Here is a 21,638-nt window from a genome sequence, read left to right as displayed (position 1 = left end):
AACCCGGCAAAATTCAAATAGAAATTTGAGTTCTGTCATTTTCATTGAAAGCAAGTGTAAGAAGCGGTAGATCTGTTCTATGTGCACTATTTATATGCTTCTCGTGCTTAAGTTTAGTTTTTTCGTCTTTTACTTTTGGTTTTGTACACCAGCTTCAAACAGCTGAAAATACAATATTTTTGGTTATGGAAAATATATATTCACAGTGGTTTAGATAGTACAACTATTCTCCACACTATACTTGCTTGTTTTGTCCCATAAACTGAAATTATGCGAACTATTAGAATTTTAGCAACCAGGAAATGGCGGAGCGATTTCTGCATAGGGCATCTTTTAAAAGACTAAAAGACAAAAAAACTATTGTGATTGTGTTGAATTGGGTTTGGGAAAGGAAGTTAAAAAGGTAGTGGTCATTTTGTTATTCAGTACAGGAATTTGTAGGTGCCTTAAATTTACCGTGTCCCGTGGCTCAACATATCCAATATCCTGGGTAAGCTGTGACAAGAGACCACTTTTTTGGACACGCTGTTTTCAAAACTGTCATGTTAATTAATTAATTTGGATTATTTCCAGAGATACACTACATCCTGAAATATATGTAGATATCTTTGTTAGAAAGAAGACTATAGTTCCCTTGACGGAGTGATTCTGAATGTAAAAAATGGCTCAATTTACCCCACTCTCCCCTATTGAATAACAGATGTATCCAAATGGTCAGTAGTATATTGATCATAGTCAGTGAGCATATCGATGGAAAAGTCAGTCGAGTAGATAAGCCCATGTATTATAGATAGCTAGAAGTGTGTGGGCTGTGGGTATGTTTGTATCGTTGACATGTTATAGTTGACACGTTGTTGACAGAGATGTTTTGGTCTGACAGACAGTCCTGTAACCTTAGTAACCTTAAATCTAAAATGGCGGCCTCTTACTTTAGTCTAATCTAAATGGCCGCCGAGTTGGGCAGGTCGTTGGTGGTGGGTGTTGGGGTGGTGGTGGTGGGGTTGAGGGGGGAGCTGTCCTGCAGTGTACCCGGGTCCGGGGTGGCTTCGCTGGGCCGGCTGTACTGGCTGACCAGGGAGTCCTCCATGTTCACCTCGGTGACAGCACTGCTGCCGTTGTTGTAACCATCCAGGTTGTCCTCACTGGTACACAGCCTACTCTCATCACACAGAGACGGCTGGCTGGCTGTTCGCTTCTCCTCGTTATCGCTGTAGGATGGAGGGATGGAAAGAGAGATGGAGAGAGGGAGGGGGAGAGAGAGGAAGAGAAAGAGGGGGTAGGGAGGGAGAGGCAGAAAGAGAGCGAGCGAGAGAGAGAGAGAGAGAGAGAGAGAGAGAGAGAGAGAGAGAGAGAGATGGGTAAAGAAAATACAGAGATAGAGAGGGAGGAGGTGGGAGGTAGGTAGTGGGAGAGATTGTCACTATCTGTGGGTGGTTGACATACCAAGGTCTTGTATTGCATCATGTTGCCACAGGAAGGGTATTGGGTAAGGGATATTGGGCAAATGAGAGGAGAAATAGGAGAGCCTCTACAAAAAACATTCACTATTTCAAATAAGTAGCAGAGGCTGCATGCACAGTAGAACACTTTACATCATACCTTTCTAGAGATCTGGAAAAGCAGGGGCAAGCATTAGGGGAAAGAGTATAATGATAAAAACCTACTTTTAATTTTTCAATCAGGGAATCAAAGCGATCATGTTGATTTTGGCATGACATTTAAAACATGCTAAATTGGAGGATATTGACTTGCATTGGGTTTAAGGTAAGCATTTGGTGACAGCAACCAGGTAAACAAAGCCAAAACATGGATTGCTGTCTTACCTTTTCCAAAGACTGCTTACAGGGTAAGGAAACCAAAATGTCATTTTGTAACTTGGATGAACTATCCTTTTAACTCTGTGCTAATATTCAATGATGATATGATCAGCAGGCTTGAGTTAGTAAATATATATTAATAGATGATCAATGCGTAACAGTCAATATATAATCTGATTAGATAGACCAACCTGTACTCTCCGAATGTTTCATCCTTCATAGGGCGCGCCTCAGAGTCTACCTGACCCTCCTCCTTATCTTTGACTGAGAGCGAGAGAGAGAGGTTATTGAATTTCAGTATCTGTTCATTAATCAGTAAAAGCTCCTCTCTAAGCTAGTAGCTGGCTGGGGGTTTGGTAATGACCGACACTGGCCAGGCAGTGAACTAGCAGCAGAGCACATGCGTTGTGGTTTCGTAGAGCTACCTGGTCTGCTACGTATCGTTTGTTTGACTGATATATGTGAACTTCTAAGCCTATTCACAATGATATTGGGCTGGATGCTGATAGGGGAAACTTGCTGAAAGATCAGATAAATTATGGTCAAAGCTTTTCTTTTAGGCTATTTACAATGACGGCCTACACCGGCCAAACCCGGACGACGCTGTGCCAATTGTGCGCCGCCCTATGGGACTCGCAATTACGGCCGGTTGTGAAACAGCCTGGAATCGAACCAGGGGGTCTGTAGTGACGCCTCAAGCACTGAGATGCAGTGCCTTAGACCACTGCGCCACTCCGGAGCCCAAGACAACAAGAAATCCAAAGGGGGCCGATAAATTGGATCCTGGTTTGGTTAAGTGTGCAGCGCCCATCATTGTTGGCTCAATAACCCATAAAAATAAAAATAAATTACATTGTTATCAGGAAATAACTGCCACTCCATTAGGGCGGGGATAGTAGTGATCTTAATAATTGTCGCCCCATTTCAAGCCTTTCTTTTCTAGCTAAGATTCTCGAATCCTTGGTAAATGTACAACTTTGCTCTCTTTTATCTGATAAATGTATTTTGAATGTAAATCAATCCGGGTTTAGGCCTGGGCATAGCACTATTACATCAACCACTTTAATTGTTAATGAGCTTGTCAATGCTTTAGACACTAAAATGAAATGTGCTGCTTTGTTTTGGACCTGTCAAAAGCTTTTGATAGTGTTGTTCATGCTATTTTATTGAATAAGTTGTCCTCGATACGCCTGAGCTCTGACGCCTGTTCTTGGTTTCATGATTATCTTGGTGACAGAACTCAGGCTATCGTGAATGATAGGGTTAAGTACATAAAAAACACTGTTTATATAAACACCATTGGTCAATCAGTAACATTTTGTTTAACTTAATCTATATGCGGATGATACTATTATGTATGCTATTGCCCCGACTGTTGATCTGGCTGTGTCAAAACTACAGTCAGATGTTATAGCTATGCAGGAATCGCTTGCTGATTTAAAACTCATGCTTAATAAGTGCAAAACGAAATACATGTCGTTTTTAAACTCTCGTAAGAATGTTTCAGATGAACTACATGTTCACTCATTAGATGGTTCTCCAATCGAACGTGTTCCCGCATATAAATACTTAGGCATTTGGATTGATATGGATTTGACGTTTAAAAAACACATAGATGAGCTGGTTAAGAAGCTAAGATTTAAAGTTGGCATTCTCTACAGAAACAGAGTGTGCCTTTCTCTAAGCAGTGGGAAGCAGATTATTCAGTCAACCTTTTTATCTGTTCTTGATTATGATGATATTATTCATCAAAGTGCAGCTGCTACTACTCTTAAACCCTTGGATGCCATCCACCATAGCGCCCTTCGTTTTGTTACAGGCGACAGTTTAGATATTCATCACTGTATCCTGTATTCGCTAAAGACCCGTAGATCTCTACATTACTCCCATTTTGTTTACAAGGCCCTACTTCATAAACTTCCGTCTTATCTAACTTTTCTGTTGAAGTATAGACACCTGAGTTGCCTAGGTCTCAATATGTCGTCCCTGTCAAAATAAAGGTTAAATAAAATAATAAAAAAATAACATTTGTTACAAACTGCCTGACATGTATGGTTTCTCAGAAACTATCTGGTATATGTAGTTTCTTAGAACTTCCTACTTGTTAGAAACTACATTCTACAGTATATGTGGTTTGTTAGACCTGACCTGGTTTGTCAGGTATTTGTCTGGTGCATGTTGCTATATTTAGACCTACCTGAATACTTTCCCCCCTTGCTCCTCTTGATGAAGCAGAGGATGAGCAGTACCAGCAGCAACAGCACGATGGCGCTCACGAGCCCAATGAACCAGCCCTGAGTAGCGAAACCTGACTGCACATCCACCACTGCTACAGAGAGAGAGAGAGAGAGAGAGAGAGAGAGAGTGAGGGAGGGATCGGAGCGGGAGGGATGGGGATGAAAGAAAAGATGAAAGGAAGAGAAGAGATTAAGAAGAGAGAGAGTGGATCTGGAGCGCACACACAGGGGCTCAGTCCACACACACACTAACAGACAGACAGACGGACGGACGGACGGACGGACGTAACCTAACATACATTACACTAGAGATGTAGGGAATACAGTCCAATGCCCAAAACAAATACCACTAATTGAACTTTTCATATAGCGGCTGAACGCTTTGCCATTTAGTCTATGTCATCTAGGACATCAAAAAAAGAAGAAGCAATTCACACTGATAGAGCTGCAGCAGAGTGTTGCTGTCAGACGCAAGCAGTGGGCCCAGAGGAGTGTGTGTGTATGTATGTGTGTGTGTGTGTGTGTGTGTGTGTGTAGTCAGGGGAGGCTGGTGGGAGGAGCTATAGGAGGATGGGCTCATAGTAATGGCTGGAATACATGGAACGGTATCAAACACATCAAACATATGGAAACCACGTTTGACTCCATTCCATGAATTCCATTCCAGCCAATACAATGAGCCCGTCCTCCTATAGCTCCTCCCACCAGCCTCCTCTGGTGTTCCTGCCTGCCTGCGTCATTGTGTGTGTGTGTGTGTGTGTTGTCTCACTACCTGCTCCCTCGGTTCTGTTCTCAGAAGGTGTTATTGTTAAAAGTGAATCATGTGTGCGGTGTGTATCTAGGTGTGTGTGTGTGTGCGGTGTGTATCTAGGTGTGTGTGTGTGTGCTAGGTCTACCTGCTCCCTCGGTCCTGATCTCTGTCTCCCAGAAGGTGTTGTTGCTGAAGGTGAATCTGAGCCGGTACTGTGATCCTGGGGTTAGACCCTTCAGCTGGTAGAACGACTGGGACGAGTTCAGCTTCTCAGACTGCTTCCACTTTCCACCGCCTGGAGACAAAATAATGTATTTGTTTATTCTGTTCATTCTATGTATTTATTCAGTAAAAATGAGAGGGTGGTTCACACATGGAAATAGACAAAATATTCATTTTTTTTCTTGCTTACAGACAGGGGAGTGAAAAAAAGGTTTTCCCACAGGCATACTGTTGGTCAGCTGGTAGCTTACTGTTCTTGTTGAGGTACTGGACCTGGAAGCCCACACTCCTGTGTCTCTGGCCTGGCACCCAGCTCAGGTTAACAGACTTCTCTCCTACAGACAAGCTGATGTTGGACGGAGGAGCTGGAAACGGTTGAGAAGGGGTAATTATAAGCTCTCTCACCCTCCATTCACAATTTCAAACGATCAGTTTTGCACCAACAAATGGAGCAGCATCCTGTTAGTGTTAACCAGCTGTAATAATATTTCTTAACCCCTAATACTCCACAATATAACTACATTGTGATAAACACACCAGTAAACATAACGTTTTAATGTCTGTTTTTATGTGTGTGAAGCCGATTACAAAATTCCACATTGCATGGACAATAAAGAAAAAAAATACATCTAATTCTAATCCTCCTGCAGTACTACCTCCGTCCAGCGTTGTAGCGCCCTCCCTTGTGATGGGCTCTCCGTCCCCGGCCGAGGTGCGCCCCCTCAGGTAGAAGCGGTAACGGCTCTTGGGGTCCAACTGCTTCAGGGTCAATTTCGTCAGCGTGTGGTCGTCTATGGTCTCCACCTGCACCGGGCTGTCATCACTCTCCACGACTACAAAAAGAGATAAAGGAACAGCCAACCAATCACGGGCAATCAAATTATGTTATAGGTTTGTCTCTGATTTAGCGTCACATGCAGTCTTAGAGCGGGAAAATGTCTGTCGGGGGAGAGTCTACATTGGACTTAATCTATAACATTTTAAGTTGGTCTGAATTAGCCTTAGGGATATTGATTTAGTATTGATGATCTGAATCTGAAGTATGGATGGCTAATTATTGATTGATTGATTGATTGATATTGATTGTACTACCACTAGCCATCTCCAGTAGTGACTGGTGATACATCAACAATATGTCAATGTCACTGATGTTCAGTGAGAAGATGGCTATTGACTCGTCAAGAAGCATTATTGTCTTTTACAAGACAGAGAAGTATATATAATTAAGGTCTAGATGAAGGTATGGGTACCATAGACGACAAAGATAGAAAGATATACAGAAAGAGTGAGAGATGAAGAAAGAAAGATACCCACTCTGTTGGTACTGCAGCAGGTATCCTTTGAGAACCCCATTGGGCTGAGCAGGGGGGGTCCAGTGGAGGGTCATCTGTGTCTCTGCAGGGCTGTCCAGGTGGAGAGACATGGGGGGGCCAGGAGCTGACAGGGACACAGACAGGCTTGATTAGATATGCTTCCACTGCAGTGCACACTCTCTCTATCTGTCTCCGTTACACACGCATCAAAGCCCATTCTTGTCTTTAGTTTAAGTATCTGTTTTTGTGTTCTTTCCATCCCCCCAAATGTAATGGCGCTTTTCTTTATTTGACCCTTTTTTTCTAGTTCATCTATCTATTCTTTCCCATCTCCCTCCCTCATCTCTCCTTCTGCTCCATTTACCTCTCTCTCAAAATACCACCCCCCTTCCACCTCTCCTCTCCCTCTCCTTTCCTTCACCCCACCCACTCATTTTCTCCCACTCCCTTCTTTCTCTCACCTCCCTCGTCGGTATTGAAGGACAGGGGGGGGTCGGAGGGGGGCCCCTCTCCCTTGCTGTTGAACACAGTGACAGTGAGGGTGTAGTGGGAGTAGGGTCTAAGGCCCCCCAGGACCCTCTTCTCCTCGTTGGCCCCTGTCTCCACCACCATGCTGCTCTCTGGCTCTCTGGCCCTCCGGCCCCGGTGGTGGCCCCTGGAGCCGAACCTTGTCAGGTGGATCTGATGGATAGAAGGGGTTATAAGTGTTAATAATGCTCTATGTAGCTTTATGTAGCTATAATGTCATGTTCATGATGTGTAATGTATGCTGCCCCGGTTAGTGGCCCCTAGAGCCAAACCTCATCAGGAAGATCCAGGACGGAAGAGGTTATAATGGGTTATAAGGCTCTATGTAGCCATAATGTAATGTTTATGATGTTGATCTGACACACAGAGTAGGGAAGAGGTTACAGGGGTCACAGGTGGAAATGAGAAAAACATGTAACCACTGAGTGCCAGAGCTGGAGACAAACAATGGATGAGCTGCAAGTACCTTATATCCCAGTAGGTGTCCTCTGACAGTATCTCTGTCCACTGCTGCCCATGTTACCCTGATGGCTGTACTGTTGAGTAGCACCACACCCACATCCATAGGAGCCTCCAGGGGGACTGGAGGGAGGGAGGGAGCGGGAGAGAGAGAGAGAGAGGGAGGGAGGGATGGAGGGAGGTAGGGGGGAGGGAGGGAGGGGGATGCAGAGAGAGAGAGAGAGGGAGGGAGGGAGGGAGGGAGGGAGGGAGGGAGGGAGGGAGGGAGGGAGGGAGGGAGGGAGGAGGGAGGGAGGGAGGGAGGGAGGGAGGGGGGAGGGAGGGAGGGGGATGAGAGAGAGAGCGAGAAAGAGAGAGGCGGGGATACAGAGAGAAGAGAAAAGAGAGATACAGTCATTACCTTGCTCAGCATCATAATCACTTGAGTGCTTATTATTGTACTGTTTTCCAGTAGGCCTAAACACAATAGACTAATTGATAGTCATTAGAGTGAGATAAAGAGGAGAGAGAGAACAAGAGAGAGAATGAGAACAGGAACGTGAGAGAGAGAGAGAGAGACAGAGGGGGAGAGAGACAGAGAGAGAGGGAGAGACAGAAAGAGAGAAGAGAAAGAGAGATATATAGAGAGTCTGTGAGAGATTCAGAGAGAGAGATGAATAAATAAATATAGAGAGGGGAGGGAGAGAGATAAAGAAAGAGAGATCATTACAGAAAGACAGAATTCTAAAACAACATCTCACCATTCTCTCCGGAGTAGCCAATGACAGGGTCTGGCTCAGGTCCCGCCCCTTTCTGATTGACAGCCTGTACTTTGATCTCGAAGGCTGAGAAGTTGCCCACTTCAGTAACGATGTACGGTGGCTCAGTGGTGACATTAGAGTGCCAGGTGGGGCCGTCACCTAGTACCCTCCTCCAGAACACCTTGTAGTGGAACTCTGGTCCGTTGAACTCACGCCTGTCCATTTCCTGTGACAGACAGGGACACGAGCCAATCAGAATGGGAGTACACACAAGCCCACAAGTTTAGCCTACCATTTTCTGCCATTTCAAAGTTTTTTGGGATGAGCTTCAGGTATACAAGTTTAGCCTACCATTTTCTGCCTTTTCAACGTTTTTCTCCCATTATTTTTTAATTAACACATTTTCCAGTTTCGGTGGAACATTCATGTAAAAGGTGCCAGAACAGTCTTACATAAGAAAGAGTCTTACCTCCCATGTGATGACCAGGGTGTCTGGGTCTGTAGACTCACTCCTCACATCCTCAGGGTTGTTGTCTGGAGCTGTGGAGGGGGGAAGGGGGTGGAATCCCAAATCAGATAGGCAGGGTTGGGTAGGTTACTTTCTAAATGTAATCCGTTACAGTTACTAGTTAACTGTCCAAAATTGTAATCAGTAATGTAACTTTTTGATTACCCAAAATTGATTACTTTCAGTTACTTTTGGATTGCTTTCCCCTTAAGAGGCATTAGAAGAAGACGAAAAATGATCCATCAAAAGCATTTGGTGTGTCATCATAGTGGTCTCTGCCTCTGTCTTGTGGTCAGACTCACTCAGGTGGAACAAACTTAAACGTGCATATTTTTTTCAATGCTGAGTTGAATGTCATTGTGAAACAGAAAGCTGCCATAATGTATTTTTTTGCAAACATCCTTTCTGAATTTAAAAGTAATCATCTAGTGTTTTTATAATCAGATTACATGGAATCAGTTACTCCCTGACCCTGCAGATAGGGAACGTTTTGATGTTCAATCTATTTTAGGAAGTACTGTAGGTCTACATGCAGATAATAATACAGTATATTCACTACTAGTCCAGATGATAAGCTAAAAAAAGAGACCATATTGTTCACTTTGGTAGAGAAGCATTAAAATTGGCATACTTGTAAGCCTAAGGTCGGTCTCTAGCGCCCCTATAGGTCAATGGTGAAAATGCATTTATCTGCATTTCGTTTTGGTTCTTGGCTTCCCCGGAGTTGGATCTATGTGGCCCCAAAATAGCTTAAAATATATGTATTCGTTTGGGGAACTAATTTAATCAGCAATCATATGGCCTTTGTTTTTTCCTTCATGATCGCAACAATGATGTGAAACCATAAGAAATCGCAGTCAAATTTTGATTATGTATTAAATACAAAGTTACCTTTTACTTTCAAATTTGTTTTATATAAGTGCTCCCTGAAGTCTACTGATTACAAGGATACATAATATGATATTATTTACTGTGTCACCTTTAAGAAACATGACAGGAAACCATTGCACCACATTTGGCAATATCTGAGCTGTGTCCTTAAAAACATGCACCAAAGTGCAAATTTCAGACAGCGCAAATGGGGAGATTTAAGACCTTCCAGAAGCAGGTCTTAGCGGTAACGTGGTTGGTAATGGCATGGATTTTGAGAATGGAAGCGCAGCCTATCCAGCCAATGACGCACAGTGCCCATGTGCTTTTTGTGCCGGTGAACTTCATATTTAGAAATATAAAAAACGAATGCTTTTTGTTTAATTTGATTAAAAACCAAGCATAGCTGCCCAATGCATTCACCAAGTAGCTAAGCCTATCAATAAAGGATTTTGCTCGTGAGACCTCCTTGAAATACATCTGAATCACCAAAGCTTTATTAAAAGATAATGTTTGGGAGCAGTAAAACAGTGAGCAGACATTGTCATGTGAGTCATTCCATGTAAATTCAGCAAGCCATGACACCCACTAAGATTGTTCTGAAATCATTTCTGTAGTTAGAAACCGATAAGCTAATTGATTGCACCCAAAATTGCAATTTTAATGAATAGGATTTAGATAATATTCAATAAATATAGTACCCAACATCCGATTTGGACTAAAATTCTTCCTAACAATGAGGAAGACATGACGAATCCAAAACAAATGGTCAAAATCTACCAACGGACCCCCCACACCCCATGCCAATCCCAGCGAAGCTGCAAGAAACCCTATTGTACTTGTTGGTTCCACAGCAGTGAGCTCCCTTCTCCTACTCAAGGAGCTTTAGAGAGTTGTAGGGCTTCCCAGCCTCAGTGCATCTCTGCAGGGTGAGGAGACAGTCTGTGCATGTTGTCAGGAGGACCTCAGTAACAGAGACAGGTATCACTGAGGTCCATGTGTTATTGTCATGCAGAGTCAAGTTAAAGATGATCCTGAAGCATGTTCCTCTTAAGTCATGGAACTGGGTGACGTCAAGGGAGTTGTTCTGGGTACTAACAGGCACAGAGACACCTATCCATGCACTATGTGATAACATCAGCATGAACTCCCAGGAAGGACGGTCTGAACTCTCAGCAATAGACACCCACTTATCCAGAGTCTGATTGAGGCTGCGCTGCTCCAATGATCTCAGGAGTTCCTCAGAGGTAAAAGGGAGAAGACCCAGGATAACAGTGACACACACCGCCAGCATCATATCTCAATATGTCCGCCTTTGTCTCTGTACAGAAAGTCTTTCTCACTGCCTGTTGATGTTTCAATGGTGCCAAGTATAGGTCCAGTCGTTTATACACTCTGATGTTTGTTCTCCTGGGACTCTCTATGACACAATAGGTCAAGAACATGTACTGTTTGGGCTGTCTGGGTCTTACCACTGTTGCTACATCTAAACAAGGCAAAGGTCGGGAATCAATCTGAGCTGTGTTATATCCCTATAACAGACTTTTAAAGTGCTGTTATTGAGCCCACATGCGTAGTGTTTACTGTGAATGTGATCTCTGCAAATGTCGGGGAACATTACTTTAAAAGGCTCATTGTCGGCTGTCTAGTGCGCTGCGAGAATGATGCCAACATGAAAAAGACTAAAAGAGATGACCCGGGGACAGTGTGTCATACTCAAATCCAGGAATGGAATACTGAGATGCAGGATTAGAGACTTCTCCTCGTGTCTCTCTCTTCAGTGTCTCTTCTGCTCAGAAGAGTGTGTGTAAAAAAACACAAAAGGAAGTAACCACTGAACATTATTCAAACAGCTTGGAAAATGAAAGTATTTTTCTAGATGTAAGCAGGAACGGGAATACCAAAATTGGGAATGTATTTAGTAAGAAGATGTAGTCCATATATGACCGTGTGAGCAAATAAACTCTGGTTCCACTGACTGCATGCTTCTGACTGCAAAAACACTGAAACTCCATTGAACAGCTTTGATTCAGAGTTAGTTTGGAGCTAGTTTCACTATATACTGTATAGTGGGGTCCGAAATTATTGACACCCTTGATAAAGATGAGCAAAAATGACTGTATAAAATAAATAATTCCAATCCGATGTAGCTCAGTTGGTAGAGCATGGCATTTGCAACGCCAGGGTTGTGGGTTCGATTCCAGTATAAAAATGTATGCACTAACTGTAAGTCGCTCTGGATAAGAGCGTCTGCTAAATGACTAAAATGTAAATGTAAATATTGTATGCTAAAAAAAATTGGAAAATTCAATTGTTTTATACTAATACAATTGCTCAGAGAAAGAGATTTTGTTTCACAAGTAATACTTTTTCCCCCTCAAAATGGTAGGGGTCAAAATTATTGACACCCCTATTTTCAATTCCTTTCAATACCTCACTTTGCAAGGATATCCTTTGTCTGCACTGGACTGCCCTCTTCAATTCAAACCACAAGTTTTCAGGATTCTGTATGGAGGTATGGTCTAAGATCCCTCAAAATGTGTTCTCCAACTCATAAAACATTTTAGAAAAAGGCTCAGTGCCATTATTCTCGCAAGGTGAGGTATTGAAAGTTATTGAAAACAGGGGTGTCAATCATTTTGATCCCTACCTTAAAAAAAAAAAAAACATTGTTAAACAAAATCTCTTTCTCTGAGCAATTGTATTAGTATAAAGATATATTTTTTTGCATACAATATAGCTCAGTATTTGAATTATTTATTTTATACAGTAATTTTTACTCATCTTTATAAAGGTGTCAATCATTTCAGACCCCACTGTATATGGGAGATTAGGGCCATGAAAAACACACTTCTTTTGGAGAGGACACAATTCTCATCAAGGGACAGAACTTACCATTGGAACACATCTCCATTGATAGATTTTGGCAGCAAAATTGCAAGTAATTCTTCTTTCTTTCTTATTATTCTTCTGCCTTTGTCGCAATATCTCAATGCCCGATTAGTAAAATGTTTTCTACATTGGTAATATCAAAGTATATCAACACTGCTACTCAGATACCAACAGCACCTATTGGCCCATAGGTGGTGCTATAATAACCATTCAAAGTCTAAGGCTCAGCCCCATCGCCCCGTTTGATGTACAACCACGAACCTTGGTATATCAGTGTTTCTCATCATAAGGAACAAATTTGCTTCAAAAACCCATGAGGTCCGACATATTTTTGGGGCCATGTTGACCCATCACAGGAGAAGCCATGACCCAAAACTAAAATTGCATTTTCACCACCACCACTACATGCCGACCTGAGGCTTTGATGAAATGGCACTATATCAGGTTTTGTTCATGTGTGCCAATTTTAATGCTTCTATACCTAAGTTAATTTAAAAACAAAATGTATCTACTGGACTATACAGCAGGTGTATATATTCTAGGTACTAGCGGGTGTATATATTCTAGGTACTAGCGGGTGTATATATTCTAGGTACTAGCGGGTGTATATATTCTAGGTACTAACGGGTGTATATATTCTAGGTACTAGCGGGTGTATATATTCTAGGTACTAGCTGGTGTATATATTCTAGGTACTAGCGGGTGTATATATTCTAGGTACTAGCGGGTGTATATATTCTAGGTACTAGCGGATGTATATATTCTAGGTACTAGCGGGTGTATATATTCTAGGTATTAACGGGTGTATATATTCTAGGTACTAGCGGGTGTATATATTCTAGGTACTAGCGGGTGTATATATTCTAGGTACTAGCGGGTGTATATATTCTAGGTACTAGCGGGTGTATATGGGTGTATATATTCTAGGTACTAGCGGGTGTATATATTCTGTACTAGCGGGTGTATATATTCTAGGTACTAGCGGGTGTATATATTCTAGGTACTAGCGGGTGTATATATTCTAGGTACTAGCGGGTGTATATATTCTAGGTACTAGCGGGTGTATATATTCTAGGTACAAGCGGGTGTATATATTCTAGGTACTAGCGGGTGTAAAGATTCCATGAGTTGAAACCACTAGGCATTTCCTTTTTTTACGCACACAAACACACTTGGTAGGTGTATCTAACCTTGAGGTGGCGTGCTGTGAAGGTCAGAAGGCGTGCTGGGGTCACTCTTCCCAATGTCGTTGATGGCGATGACCCGGAAGCGGTAGGACATGTAGGGCTGCAGGGCAAGGGTCACGCTCTCTTTGGTCCCACTAACACTTTTCAGCTCCTCCCAACTCCGCTCCTTAGAAACATGATCCTCAAACACCACCAGAAACTCTGGAGGGAAGGGGGGAGAGCATCAGCCATCAGTGACAATGCCACTAAGCAGAAGATATTAAGTAATATGTGACAATGGAGAAATCACAGTCCATGTAATGAGATAACACGTTTTCATGTTCTCAGGAGAGATACAATAATATAATATGATACGATATGGGGTTGGTAATTCAAAGTGCAAAGCCTCAAAGTGATCTGGTTATCAAAGGCAGGCAGCAGTGTCCATTCTGTCCCCAGCCCTGGACAGCTGTGAAAATAATATTGGAAACATGACCTCACTCTCCCATGGGGAAATACATGATACGATAGCTATGGGTTTATAGTTCAAAGCATTACAGTGATCTAGTATCAATCGGACCTGGGTTAAACATTTTTTTCGGCTAATACTTTTGAGCATTTGATTGAGCTTGCCTGGAGTGACAGATAGGCGGGGTTTGCAGTTTGCAATGTTGGGGCTATTACATTGGTTCCATTGTGCCAGGCAAGCGCAATCAAGCGTTTGGAAGAAAACAAATCCTACTTGAACCCAGGTCTAGTATTAGTGTCAGTTGTGTATTGTTGGCTGTTGTGTTCATTCAGTATCATGTCTGTACCTATGACAGGGCTGTTGTGGTCATCTCCAGCGGTCCAGCTGAGAGTCACGCTGAGGTCTTTAGGGTCAGAGATCTGGAGCTGGGTCGGGGGATCCGGACGGTCTGGAGTGGGGGGGTGGGGGAGAAATCAATTTAGGGTTAACAGTTCAGCACCAGTTGAGGCATGCAGCACAGTATCAATTTAACACTACATATTAAAAGAAAGAAATACAAAACGCTGTAGAAACATTATGCCACATGGTGTTTTCATTATCATATGTTTGTATTTCCATACCAACTGTAGTGGAAAATGTTTCTGAACTTACTACAGCATACAGTAAGTTATACCTAGAGTACACTGTCTACTGTACACAGCATCAACGTATTACTGCATAATATAACACAACAGAGGTTTACCACAATACCAAACATTTTGACATTCACATGGGACATTTCCATACCAACTATGGAAAATGTATTAAAAACACAGCATTAATGCATCACTGCATAGTAGTACAGTACAGAAGCACTGGCAGCATCATACTACATATGAAATATGACATTGAAATGGGACATTTCCATACCGACTAGCGTGATGGATCCGCTGGCCTCAGCCATATCCAGGTTTGTGATGACCTCACAGACGTAAACCCCCTCGTCCTCTGTCTGCACGTTGGCCACGATCAGGTCTGGGCCCTCAAACGTGTACCTGGATATAGGGACACATCTTTGTCAGTATTGTCATTACCCTCGTCATTATTATAGTCTCGTCGTCATACATATACCTTTACCGTAAATATGAATATCGTAATACCGTAAAGAGCCGTACAGGTGCTGACACACACACACAGCTGTGTTTTCATGAATTTTCAGGACTTTCTGGAGTGTACATTTGTTTTACCATTACCATTTCCCCTTAACCTAACCCTAACCCCAAAAACCCTAACCCTAACCCTAACCCTTAACCCTAAACCTAAACCTAAGCCTAACCCAAAAACCCTAAACCTAACCCTTAAGCTTAAAATAGCATTTGAACAAATTCATGACCTGAAAAACCTAAAAAAGGTATTGTTTTCCTACCTTTTCAGGACATTAAGGTGAAATGTTAGGACATTGGTGTCCTGATAAGGCAGGAAAACAAGTGCACACTCACACACACAGAGAGACAGACACACACACACAGCCTTCTCAGCAACAGACTAAACATGTCCTTACTTGTCCTCCGCGTATGATTGGAAGAGTTTGTGTCCACTCCTCCTCCACTGGATGTGTGGGGGGGTCAGTTTGGCATCCACCTGACCCAGGCAGGTAAATATGGCCGTCTTCCCAGGCTGAACACGCAGAGACCCGGGAGGAGACAGGATCACTGTCCTGTCTTTGAGAGAGAGAGGGTTAGAAAGAGAATGGGTTAGATAGAGACAGGATTAGATAGAGGGTTAGAGAGAGAGAGAGAGAGAGAGAGAGAGAGAGAGAGAGAGAGAGAGAGAGAGAGAGAGAGAGAGAGAGAGAGAGAGAGAGAGAGAGAGAGAGAGAGAGAATTAGTGTGCATAATGTGTGTGCTGTGCATGTGATTGAATGTGTCAGCATGAGTTGTACGGTATGTGGGCATTTATGTATACGTGTGTGTATGCGTCCCTGTGTGTGGTTCATGGCCTACTCACTCAGCACCTCCAGCTTGGCGTTGATTGACATGTTGGTGTTGCTGATGGAGCAGGTGTACATGCCCTCTTCGCCGTGGGAGACGTTGGTGATCTGGAGGTTTCCATTGGTCAGAAGGTTAACCCTGGGGTCAGCCAGTAGAGAAGCGTCAATGTCCACCTCCCTGGAAAGGAAATACACAGAGATACATAGAGATGACTATACAGAAAACACAGCCAGAGAAGGTGTAAAACCGAGAGCCAGAACTGTAATGTTCGTTAAACAGACCAAGGTAGGATTTTGTCTGACTGGTTGTCAATGAGGAGAGTGACACATTTGTTCTTTGTTGGAAGATTTTCTCAATCTAATTAAATAAGCTGGTTTCATAGAATAGAATAGAAACTCATACAGGCGTGGGTCTCACCATGTAACTTTAGGTCTGGGAGACCCAAAGGTCTGACAGTGTAGAACAGCCTTCTGTCCCTCTATGACGGTGTACGTCTGTCCGTCCGCACTCAGGATCTGAGGAGGCAGCTCTGGAACAGGATACCGGGGAACAGGTTTATCAATGCGACCTACTTGTTGTTAGCAAATACATGAACACACACATACACACACCACACACATTTTCTCCCCCCCCCCCACACACACATAGAGCACCTCCTCACCGATGACAAATATGTAGGTATTGACTAGGATGGTTCCGTGTTTGTTGTGGGCCTGACACTGGTAGACTGCTGTATCAGTGAAGACCACATCTCTCAGAATCAGAGTTCCATCTCTCACAGTACGCCTGGGGTCCAGGTCTATACCTGGACACACACACAGCAAGTCAGCAAGACATTCTACCAAAGCACAATACTGACTGCCATATTAAATATGAAAACTCGATTTCAAATAAATTATTTAGAGTTGGCAATAGCAAAAAGACAGGAAATTCAAATGAGCAACCCAACCCTAAATTTGACTTATGTAGAGCAGCAGTAGGTGTAATACGCTGAGTTTGCAGTAAAACCTTGTTAGTGCATACTATAGGTCAAATGTGTGTGTGTGTGTGTGTGTGTGTGTGTGTGTGTGTGTGTGTGATTCCTGACCTGTGATGGGATTTCCATTCATGCTCCAGGCGACAGAAGGAGAGGGAATGCCATCGGCCTGACAGTCCAGTCTCACTGTCTCTCCTGGGGCATAAAGCTGGCTCACTGGCTCCTTGGTCCAGTACGGAGCAGCTATGACAAAACACACAATACAATAACAGTATTATACACACCACTGTATTAGAAACAATAGCACACCACACTACATAAAACACAACAGTATACAGAATGCAATGATAAAGCATATGATAGTATTACACAGATTAAAATAGCATTAACACCCAATAGTATTACAAAAAAAACACACCATAACAACAAGATCATACGTAACAATCAACGTACACAGAACACAGTTCTGTGACTATGCATAGTCACTTTAACTCTACCCACATGTACATATTACCTCAATTACCTCGACTAACCTGTGCCCCCGCACATTGACTCTGTACCGGTACCCCCTGTATTTAGCCTCCCTACTGTTATTTTATTTTACTACTGCTCTTTAATTATTTGTTATTTACTTATCTATTTCTTTACTGAACACTTATTTTTCTTAAAACTGCATTGTTCGTTAAGGGCTTGTAAGTAAGCATTTCACTGTAAGGTCTACACCTGTTGTATTCGGCGCATGTGGCAAATAACATTTGATTTGATTTGATTTGATCTCACAGAACACACAGAACAGCAACAACCTCTGCTGTTTAGATAGTATATATTCCGTACCTTCGACGCTGACGGTGTAGGTGTGTGTGACCTTGCCCTGTGAGTTGTCGGCTGAACACTGGTACTCTCCCCCGTCGCTCTCTGAGATGTTACTGAAGCGCAGCAGGCGGTCAGACAGTTCTCTGGACGTACGAGACTCGGACAGCTGACCGTCCTTCCTCACCCACTGGACCGTAGGAGTAGGGCTGGAGGGGGCGGGATGGGGAGAGAGGGGGAGGGGGGGTGGAGAGAGAGAGAGAGAGAGCGAGGGGGGTGAGGAAGAGGCAAGATGGGTCAAGAAGAGGAACGTCAAACAGGCTCACATTGATTGATGGATGTAAGATAATATATGCGTGTACACGCACACACACAAACACAGAAATAAAGAGAGAGAGGGTTAGATTTACAGGCCCTGGACGATGCACTCTAGATCCAGGCTCTGGCCCCGGAGGGTGTGGTAAGTGCTGTGGGCCCCTGAGGGCCTCATCATCTGGGGCCTTCGGTTCCGCACCACTGAGTTAGCTGGAGATCGAGGGAGGGAGGGAGGACGGGAGGGAGAGGGGGTAGAGGAAGGGAGAGAGGGAGGGAGAGAGAGGGAGGGAGAAACAGAGAGAGGTTCATACATATGTATAAGTAATTGCAAGGTTGCCCAGAGCTGTACAAAGGTGCTGATACAGCAGTCACAACACACACACACACAGACAGACACTCACACTGAACTGTACCACTGGCGGGTTCAGGTGGCGATCAGAGCCCTTAACAACATATTTCCCCTCACAAGCACCCACCCACACACACACACACCCCTCCCTCTCACACAAATACACACACACACACACACAGAGAGAGAGCAGAGGCATGTTCCCATAATAAGCCTTTCCCCTCTTTGACCTCTCTCACACAGCCACAGATGCTAGCAGCTCTGCCCTAGCCTGTTAATAACAGTGTGTGTATGACAGTTGTAACCCAGCATGTGTAGAGCAACTCATTACCAGTGTGTTATGCAGATTACAGAGCCCCCCGCTGGCTGTGGGACTCCCTCCTGTCCTGACCATGTTCGGTCAGTAGCCACACTACTGTAGGCAACACTACAGACATCTGACATGCTCCTATACCCCAGGTGGTTTTGGCTGGGGGCTACGGTACCATCAGTGTCTCATTTGATCAATGTCAGAGTGGCTTTGTAACTAACAAAGAGTGGGGTTGAGACAACCCATACTGTACCATGGTGACTGACGTTATCGGTAGTAATTGACGGTGATTGACTAGTACTACTATCTGAGGTGTTACTACGGTGGCCAAGGTATGTCTACAGTGTGTTACCATGGATACTGACGTCCGCCTACTTCTTACAGGTTGTAACAGTCAGAGTGATAGGCTCCTTGGAGAAGATGGTGCGGGTGCTCAGGTGCTGTGCGTTACAGGTGTTATCATGGTGACTGAGGCACGGTGTACTTACAGGTGGTTACGGTGAGGCTGATGGGCTCCTTGGAGAGAATGGTGCGAGCACTGAGGTACTGGGCGTTACAGGTGTAGTCGTTACGGTTGTCGTCAGCTGTAACGTGGGAGAAGTAGAGGTTCCCGTCCCGGCCCTGGGTCACACGATCATTCAGCTCAATGTGACGGAGTCCTGGAGGGGGAGGGAGTGAGAGTGGGAGAGAGAGCGGAGGGGGAAGAGAGGAGGAAGAGAGAGAGAGAATATTGTTTATTCGTGTTATACTCAGCAAAAAGAACACACCATCACATATCAGATGGTTAAAGAGATGGAGAGAGACAGACTGACAGACAGATGCATGTCTTGGGGTAAAACAGATAAAAGTCAGATGGCGAGACAGACAGATAAAGACAGATAAGGATCAGAAAAACAGATGGAGAGAGAGAGAGAGGGAGAGCAGGAGAGAGAGACAGAGACAGAGAGAAAGAAAGAGAGAGAGAGAGAGAGAGAGAGAGAGAGAGAGAGAGAGAGAGAGAGAAAGAGACTCACTCTTGTCCATCCAGTGGATGACAGGAGGAACAGTGCTGAAGGGAGTGTTACATTTCAGTATCACACTCTCTCCTTCTTCCACCTTCTTTTTCACCTTCTTCTCTTTCTGGAGGGCCGGGGTGTCTAAAAGGGAGACATAGAGCAATTTATAAGGCATTAGTACTTGTTATAAGCATGTGTGAGCCCGTATACTGTTTTCTTGTCAACTCATAACACTGTATGTGCCAATTATTATTCAGACTCAAAATGGCTAACAACAAGATCATTATGAGTTGATATTAAGACATAAGAGTTGGTCCTCTGTAGCTCAGTTGGAAGAGCATGGCGATTGCAACACCAGGATAGCAGGTTAGATTCCCGGGATCACCCATATGTAAAAAATTTATGCACTCGACTTGAAGTCGCTTTTGGATTCAAGCGTCTGCTAAATGGCATATTACATAACAGTGTTATACATGCTCATAACAAGTTTTACAATGCTAAATACCGGTTGCCTTAGGCAAGCAGCAGACAAATTGTTTACAGGCAAACTGACGCAATGCACAAGAATAACTTGAGAAGTTAGACATTATTTATAGATCATCAAATTCAGGAAGTTTAAGAATTTTATGAGAAATCTTCAAAGAGCTATCAAGTTGCAGTGTTGTGCTCCAGAAGTAGGATGCTGGATTATTTGTGAGTCATCACACAGTGTGTGTGTGTTTTCTCTTCCTCTGTTCTCATTGTTAATACTCCCAGCAGACCTAGCAGAGTAGAGATGTTGTCGTTCTGTTACTGCATGACATTAACTAGACCTTGTTTCTGGGGAAACCGTTGTCAGGGAAACTGAGAAGGAGATCGCCGGAGACAGAGAGCCGGAGATACAGGTAGATGGTAGATAGGATGTGTTCTTTACTTTAGTTATGGGGTTGTGTGAGAAAGAGAGAGAGAGAGAGAGAGAGAGAGAGAGAGAGAGAGAGAGAGAGAGAGAGAGAGAGAGAGAGAGAGAGAGAGAGAGAGAGAGAGAGAGAGAGAGAGAGAGAGAGAGAGAGAGAGAGTGTGTGTGTGTGTGTGTGTGTGTGTGTGTGTGTGTGTGTGTGTGTGTGTGTGTGTGTGTGTGTGTGTGTGTGTGTGTGTGTGTGTGTGTGTTTGTGTGTGTGTGTGTGTGTGTGTGTGTGTGCTTGAGTGCGTGCGTTTCAGGCGAAGGTAAGAAGTACACTGCTCAAAAAAATAAAGGGAACACTTAAACAACACAATGTAACTCCAAGTCAATCACACTTCTGTGAAATCAAACTGTCCACTTAGGAAGCAACACTGATTGACAATACATTTCACATGCTGTTGTGCAAATGGAATAGACAACAGATGGAAATTATAGGCAATTAGCCCCCAATAAAGGACTGGTTTTGCAGGTGGTGACCACAGACCACTTCTCAGTTCCTATGCTTCCTGGCTGATGTTTTGGTCACTTTTGAATGCTGGCGGTGCTTTCACTCTAGTGGTAGCATGAGACGGAGTCTACAACCCACACAAGTGGCTCAGGTAGTGCAGATCATCCAGGATGGCACATCAATGCGTGCTGTGGCAAGAAGGTTTGCTGTGTCTGTCAGCGTGGTGTCCAGAGCATGGAGGCGCTACCAGGAGACAGGCCAGTACATCAGGAGACGTGGAGGAGGCCGTAGGAGGGCAACAACCCAGCAGCAGGACTGCTACCTCCGCCTTTGTGCAAGGAGGAGCAGGAGGAGCACTGCCAGAGCCCTGCAAAATGACCTCCAGCAGGCCACAAATGTGCATGTGTCTGCTCAAATGGTCAGAAACAGACTCCATGAGGGTGGTATGAGGGCCCGACGTCCACAGGTGGGGGTTGTGCTTACAGCCCAACACTGTGCAGGACGTTTGGCATTTGCCAGAGAACACCAAGATTGGCAAATTCGCCACTGGCAC

At 43.9% G+C, this 21,638-nt stretch overlaps 1 protein-coding gene across 3 annotated transcripts in view; it reads right to left on the bottom strand.

Moving 5' to 3' along the window:
• Positions 1 to 303: 303 nt before the first annotated feature.
• Positions 304 to 21,638, bottom strand: part of LOC121545879 (neural cell adhesion molecule L1-like) — a 77,476-nt gene continuing 56,141 nt past the window's right edge. For 2 of the 3 annotated variants that reach the window (XM_045209447.1, XM_045209446.1), the window contains exons 6-29: positions 19,716 to 19,838; positions 19,191 to 19,361; positions 18,139 to 18,253; positions 17,753 to 17,937; positions 17,030 to 17,161; positions 16,604 to 16,747; positions 16,360 to 16,471; positions 15,959 to 16,119; positions 15,513 to 15,672; positions 14,882 to 15,006; positions 14,319 to 14,420; positions 13,528 to 13,725; positions 8,537 to 8,607; positions 8,068 to 8,293; positions 7,335 to 7,450; positions 6,802 to 7,021; positions 6,342 to 6,464; positions 5,684 to 5,860; positions 5,279 to 5,392; positions 4,951 to 5,100; positions 4,015 to 4,146; positions 2,009 to 2,081; positions 1,600 to 1,611; positions 304 to 1,208 (exon numbers count right to left, since the gene is read on the bottom strand). In XM_045209447.1, coding sequence (XP_045065382.1) covers positions 941 to 1,208; positions 1,600 to 1,611; positions 2,009 to 2,081; positions 4,015 to 4,146; positions 4,951 to 5,100; positions 5,279 to 5,392; positions 5,684 to 5,860; positions 6,342 to 6,464; positions 6,802 to 7,021; positions 7,335 to 7,450; positions 8,068 to 8,293; positions 8,537 to 8,607; positions 13,528 to 13,725; positions 14,319 to 14,420; positions 14,882 to 15,006; positions 15,513 to 15,672; positions 15,959 to 16,119; positions 16,360 to 16,471; positions 16,604 to 16,747; positions 17,030 to 17,161; positions 17,753 to 17,937; positions 18,139 to 18,253; positions 19,191 to 19,361; positions 19,716 to 19,838 — 3,410 coding nt within the window. In that variant the 3' untranslated portion in view covers positions 304 to 940. The remainder of the gene's footprint in view (positions 1,209 to 1,599; positions 1,612 to 2,008; positions 2,082 to 4,014; positions 4,147 to 4,950; positions 5,101 to 5,278; positions 5,393 to 5,683; positions 5,861 to 6,341; positions 6,465 to 6,801; positions 7,022 to 7,334; positions 7,451 to 8,067; positions 8,294 to 8,536; positions 8,608 to 13,527; positions 13,726 to 14,318; positions 14,421 to 14,881; positions 15,007 to 15,512; positions 15,673 to 15,958; positions 16,120 to 16,359; positions 16,472 to 16,603; positions 16,748 to 17,029; positions 17,162 to 17,752; positions 17,938 to 18,138; positions 18,254 to 19,190; positions 19,362 to 19,715; positions 19,839 to 21,638) is intronic. The other variant, XM_041856768.2, reaches the window with a different exon arrangement.

This window comes from Coregonus clupeaformis, chromosome 30 (genome assembly GCF_020615455.1).
Source record: "Coregonus clupeaformis isolate EN_2021a chromosome 30, ASM2061545v1, whole genome shotgun sequence".
In the NCBI taxonomy this organism is placed as follows: domain Eukaryota; kingdom Metazoa; phylum Chordata; class Actinopteri; order Salmoniformes; family Salmonidae; genus Coregonus; species Coregonus clupeaformis.
Note: the sequence above shows the minus strand (reverse complement) of the source record. Positions and strands in the feature narration are given on the sequence as shown.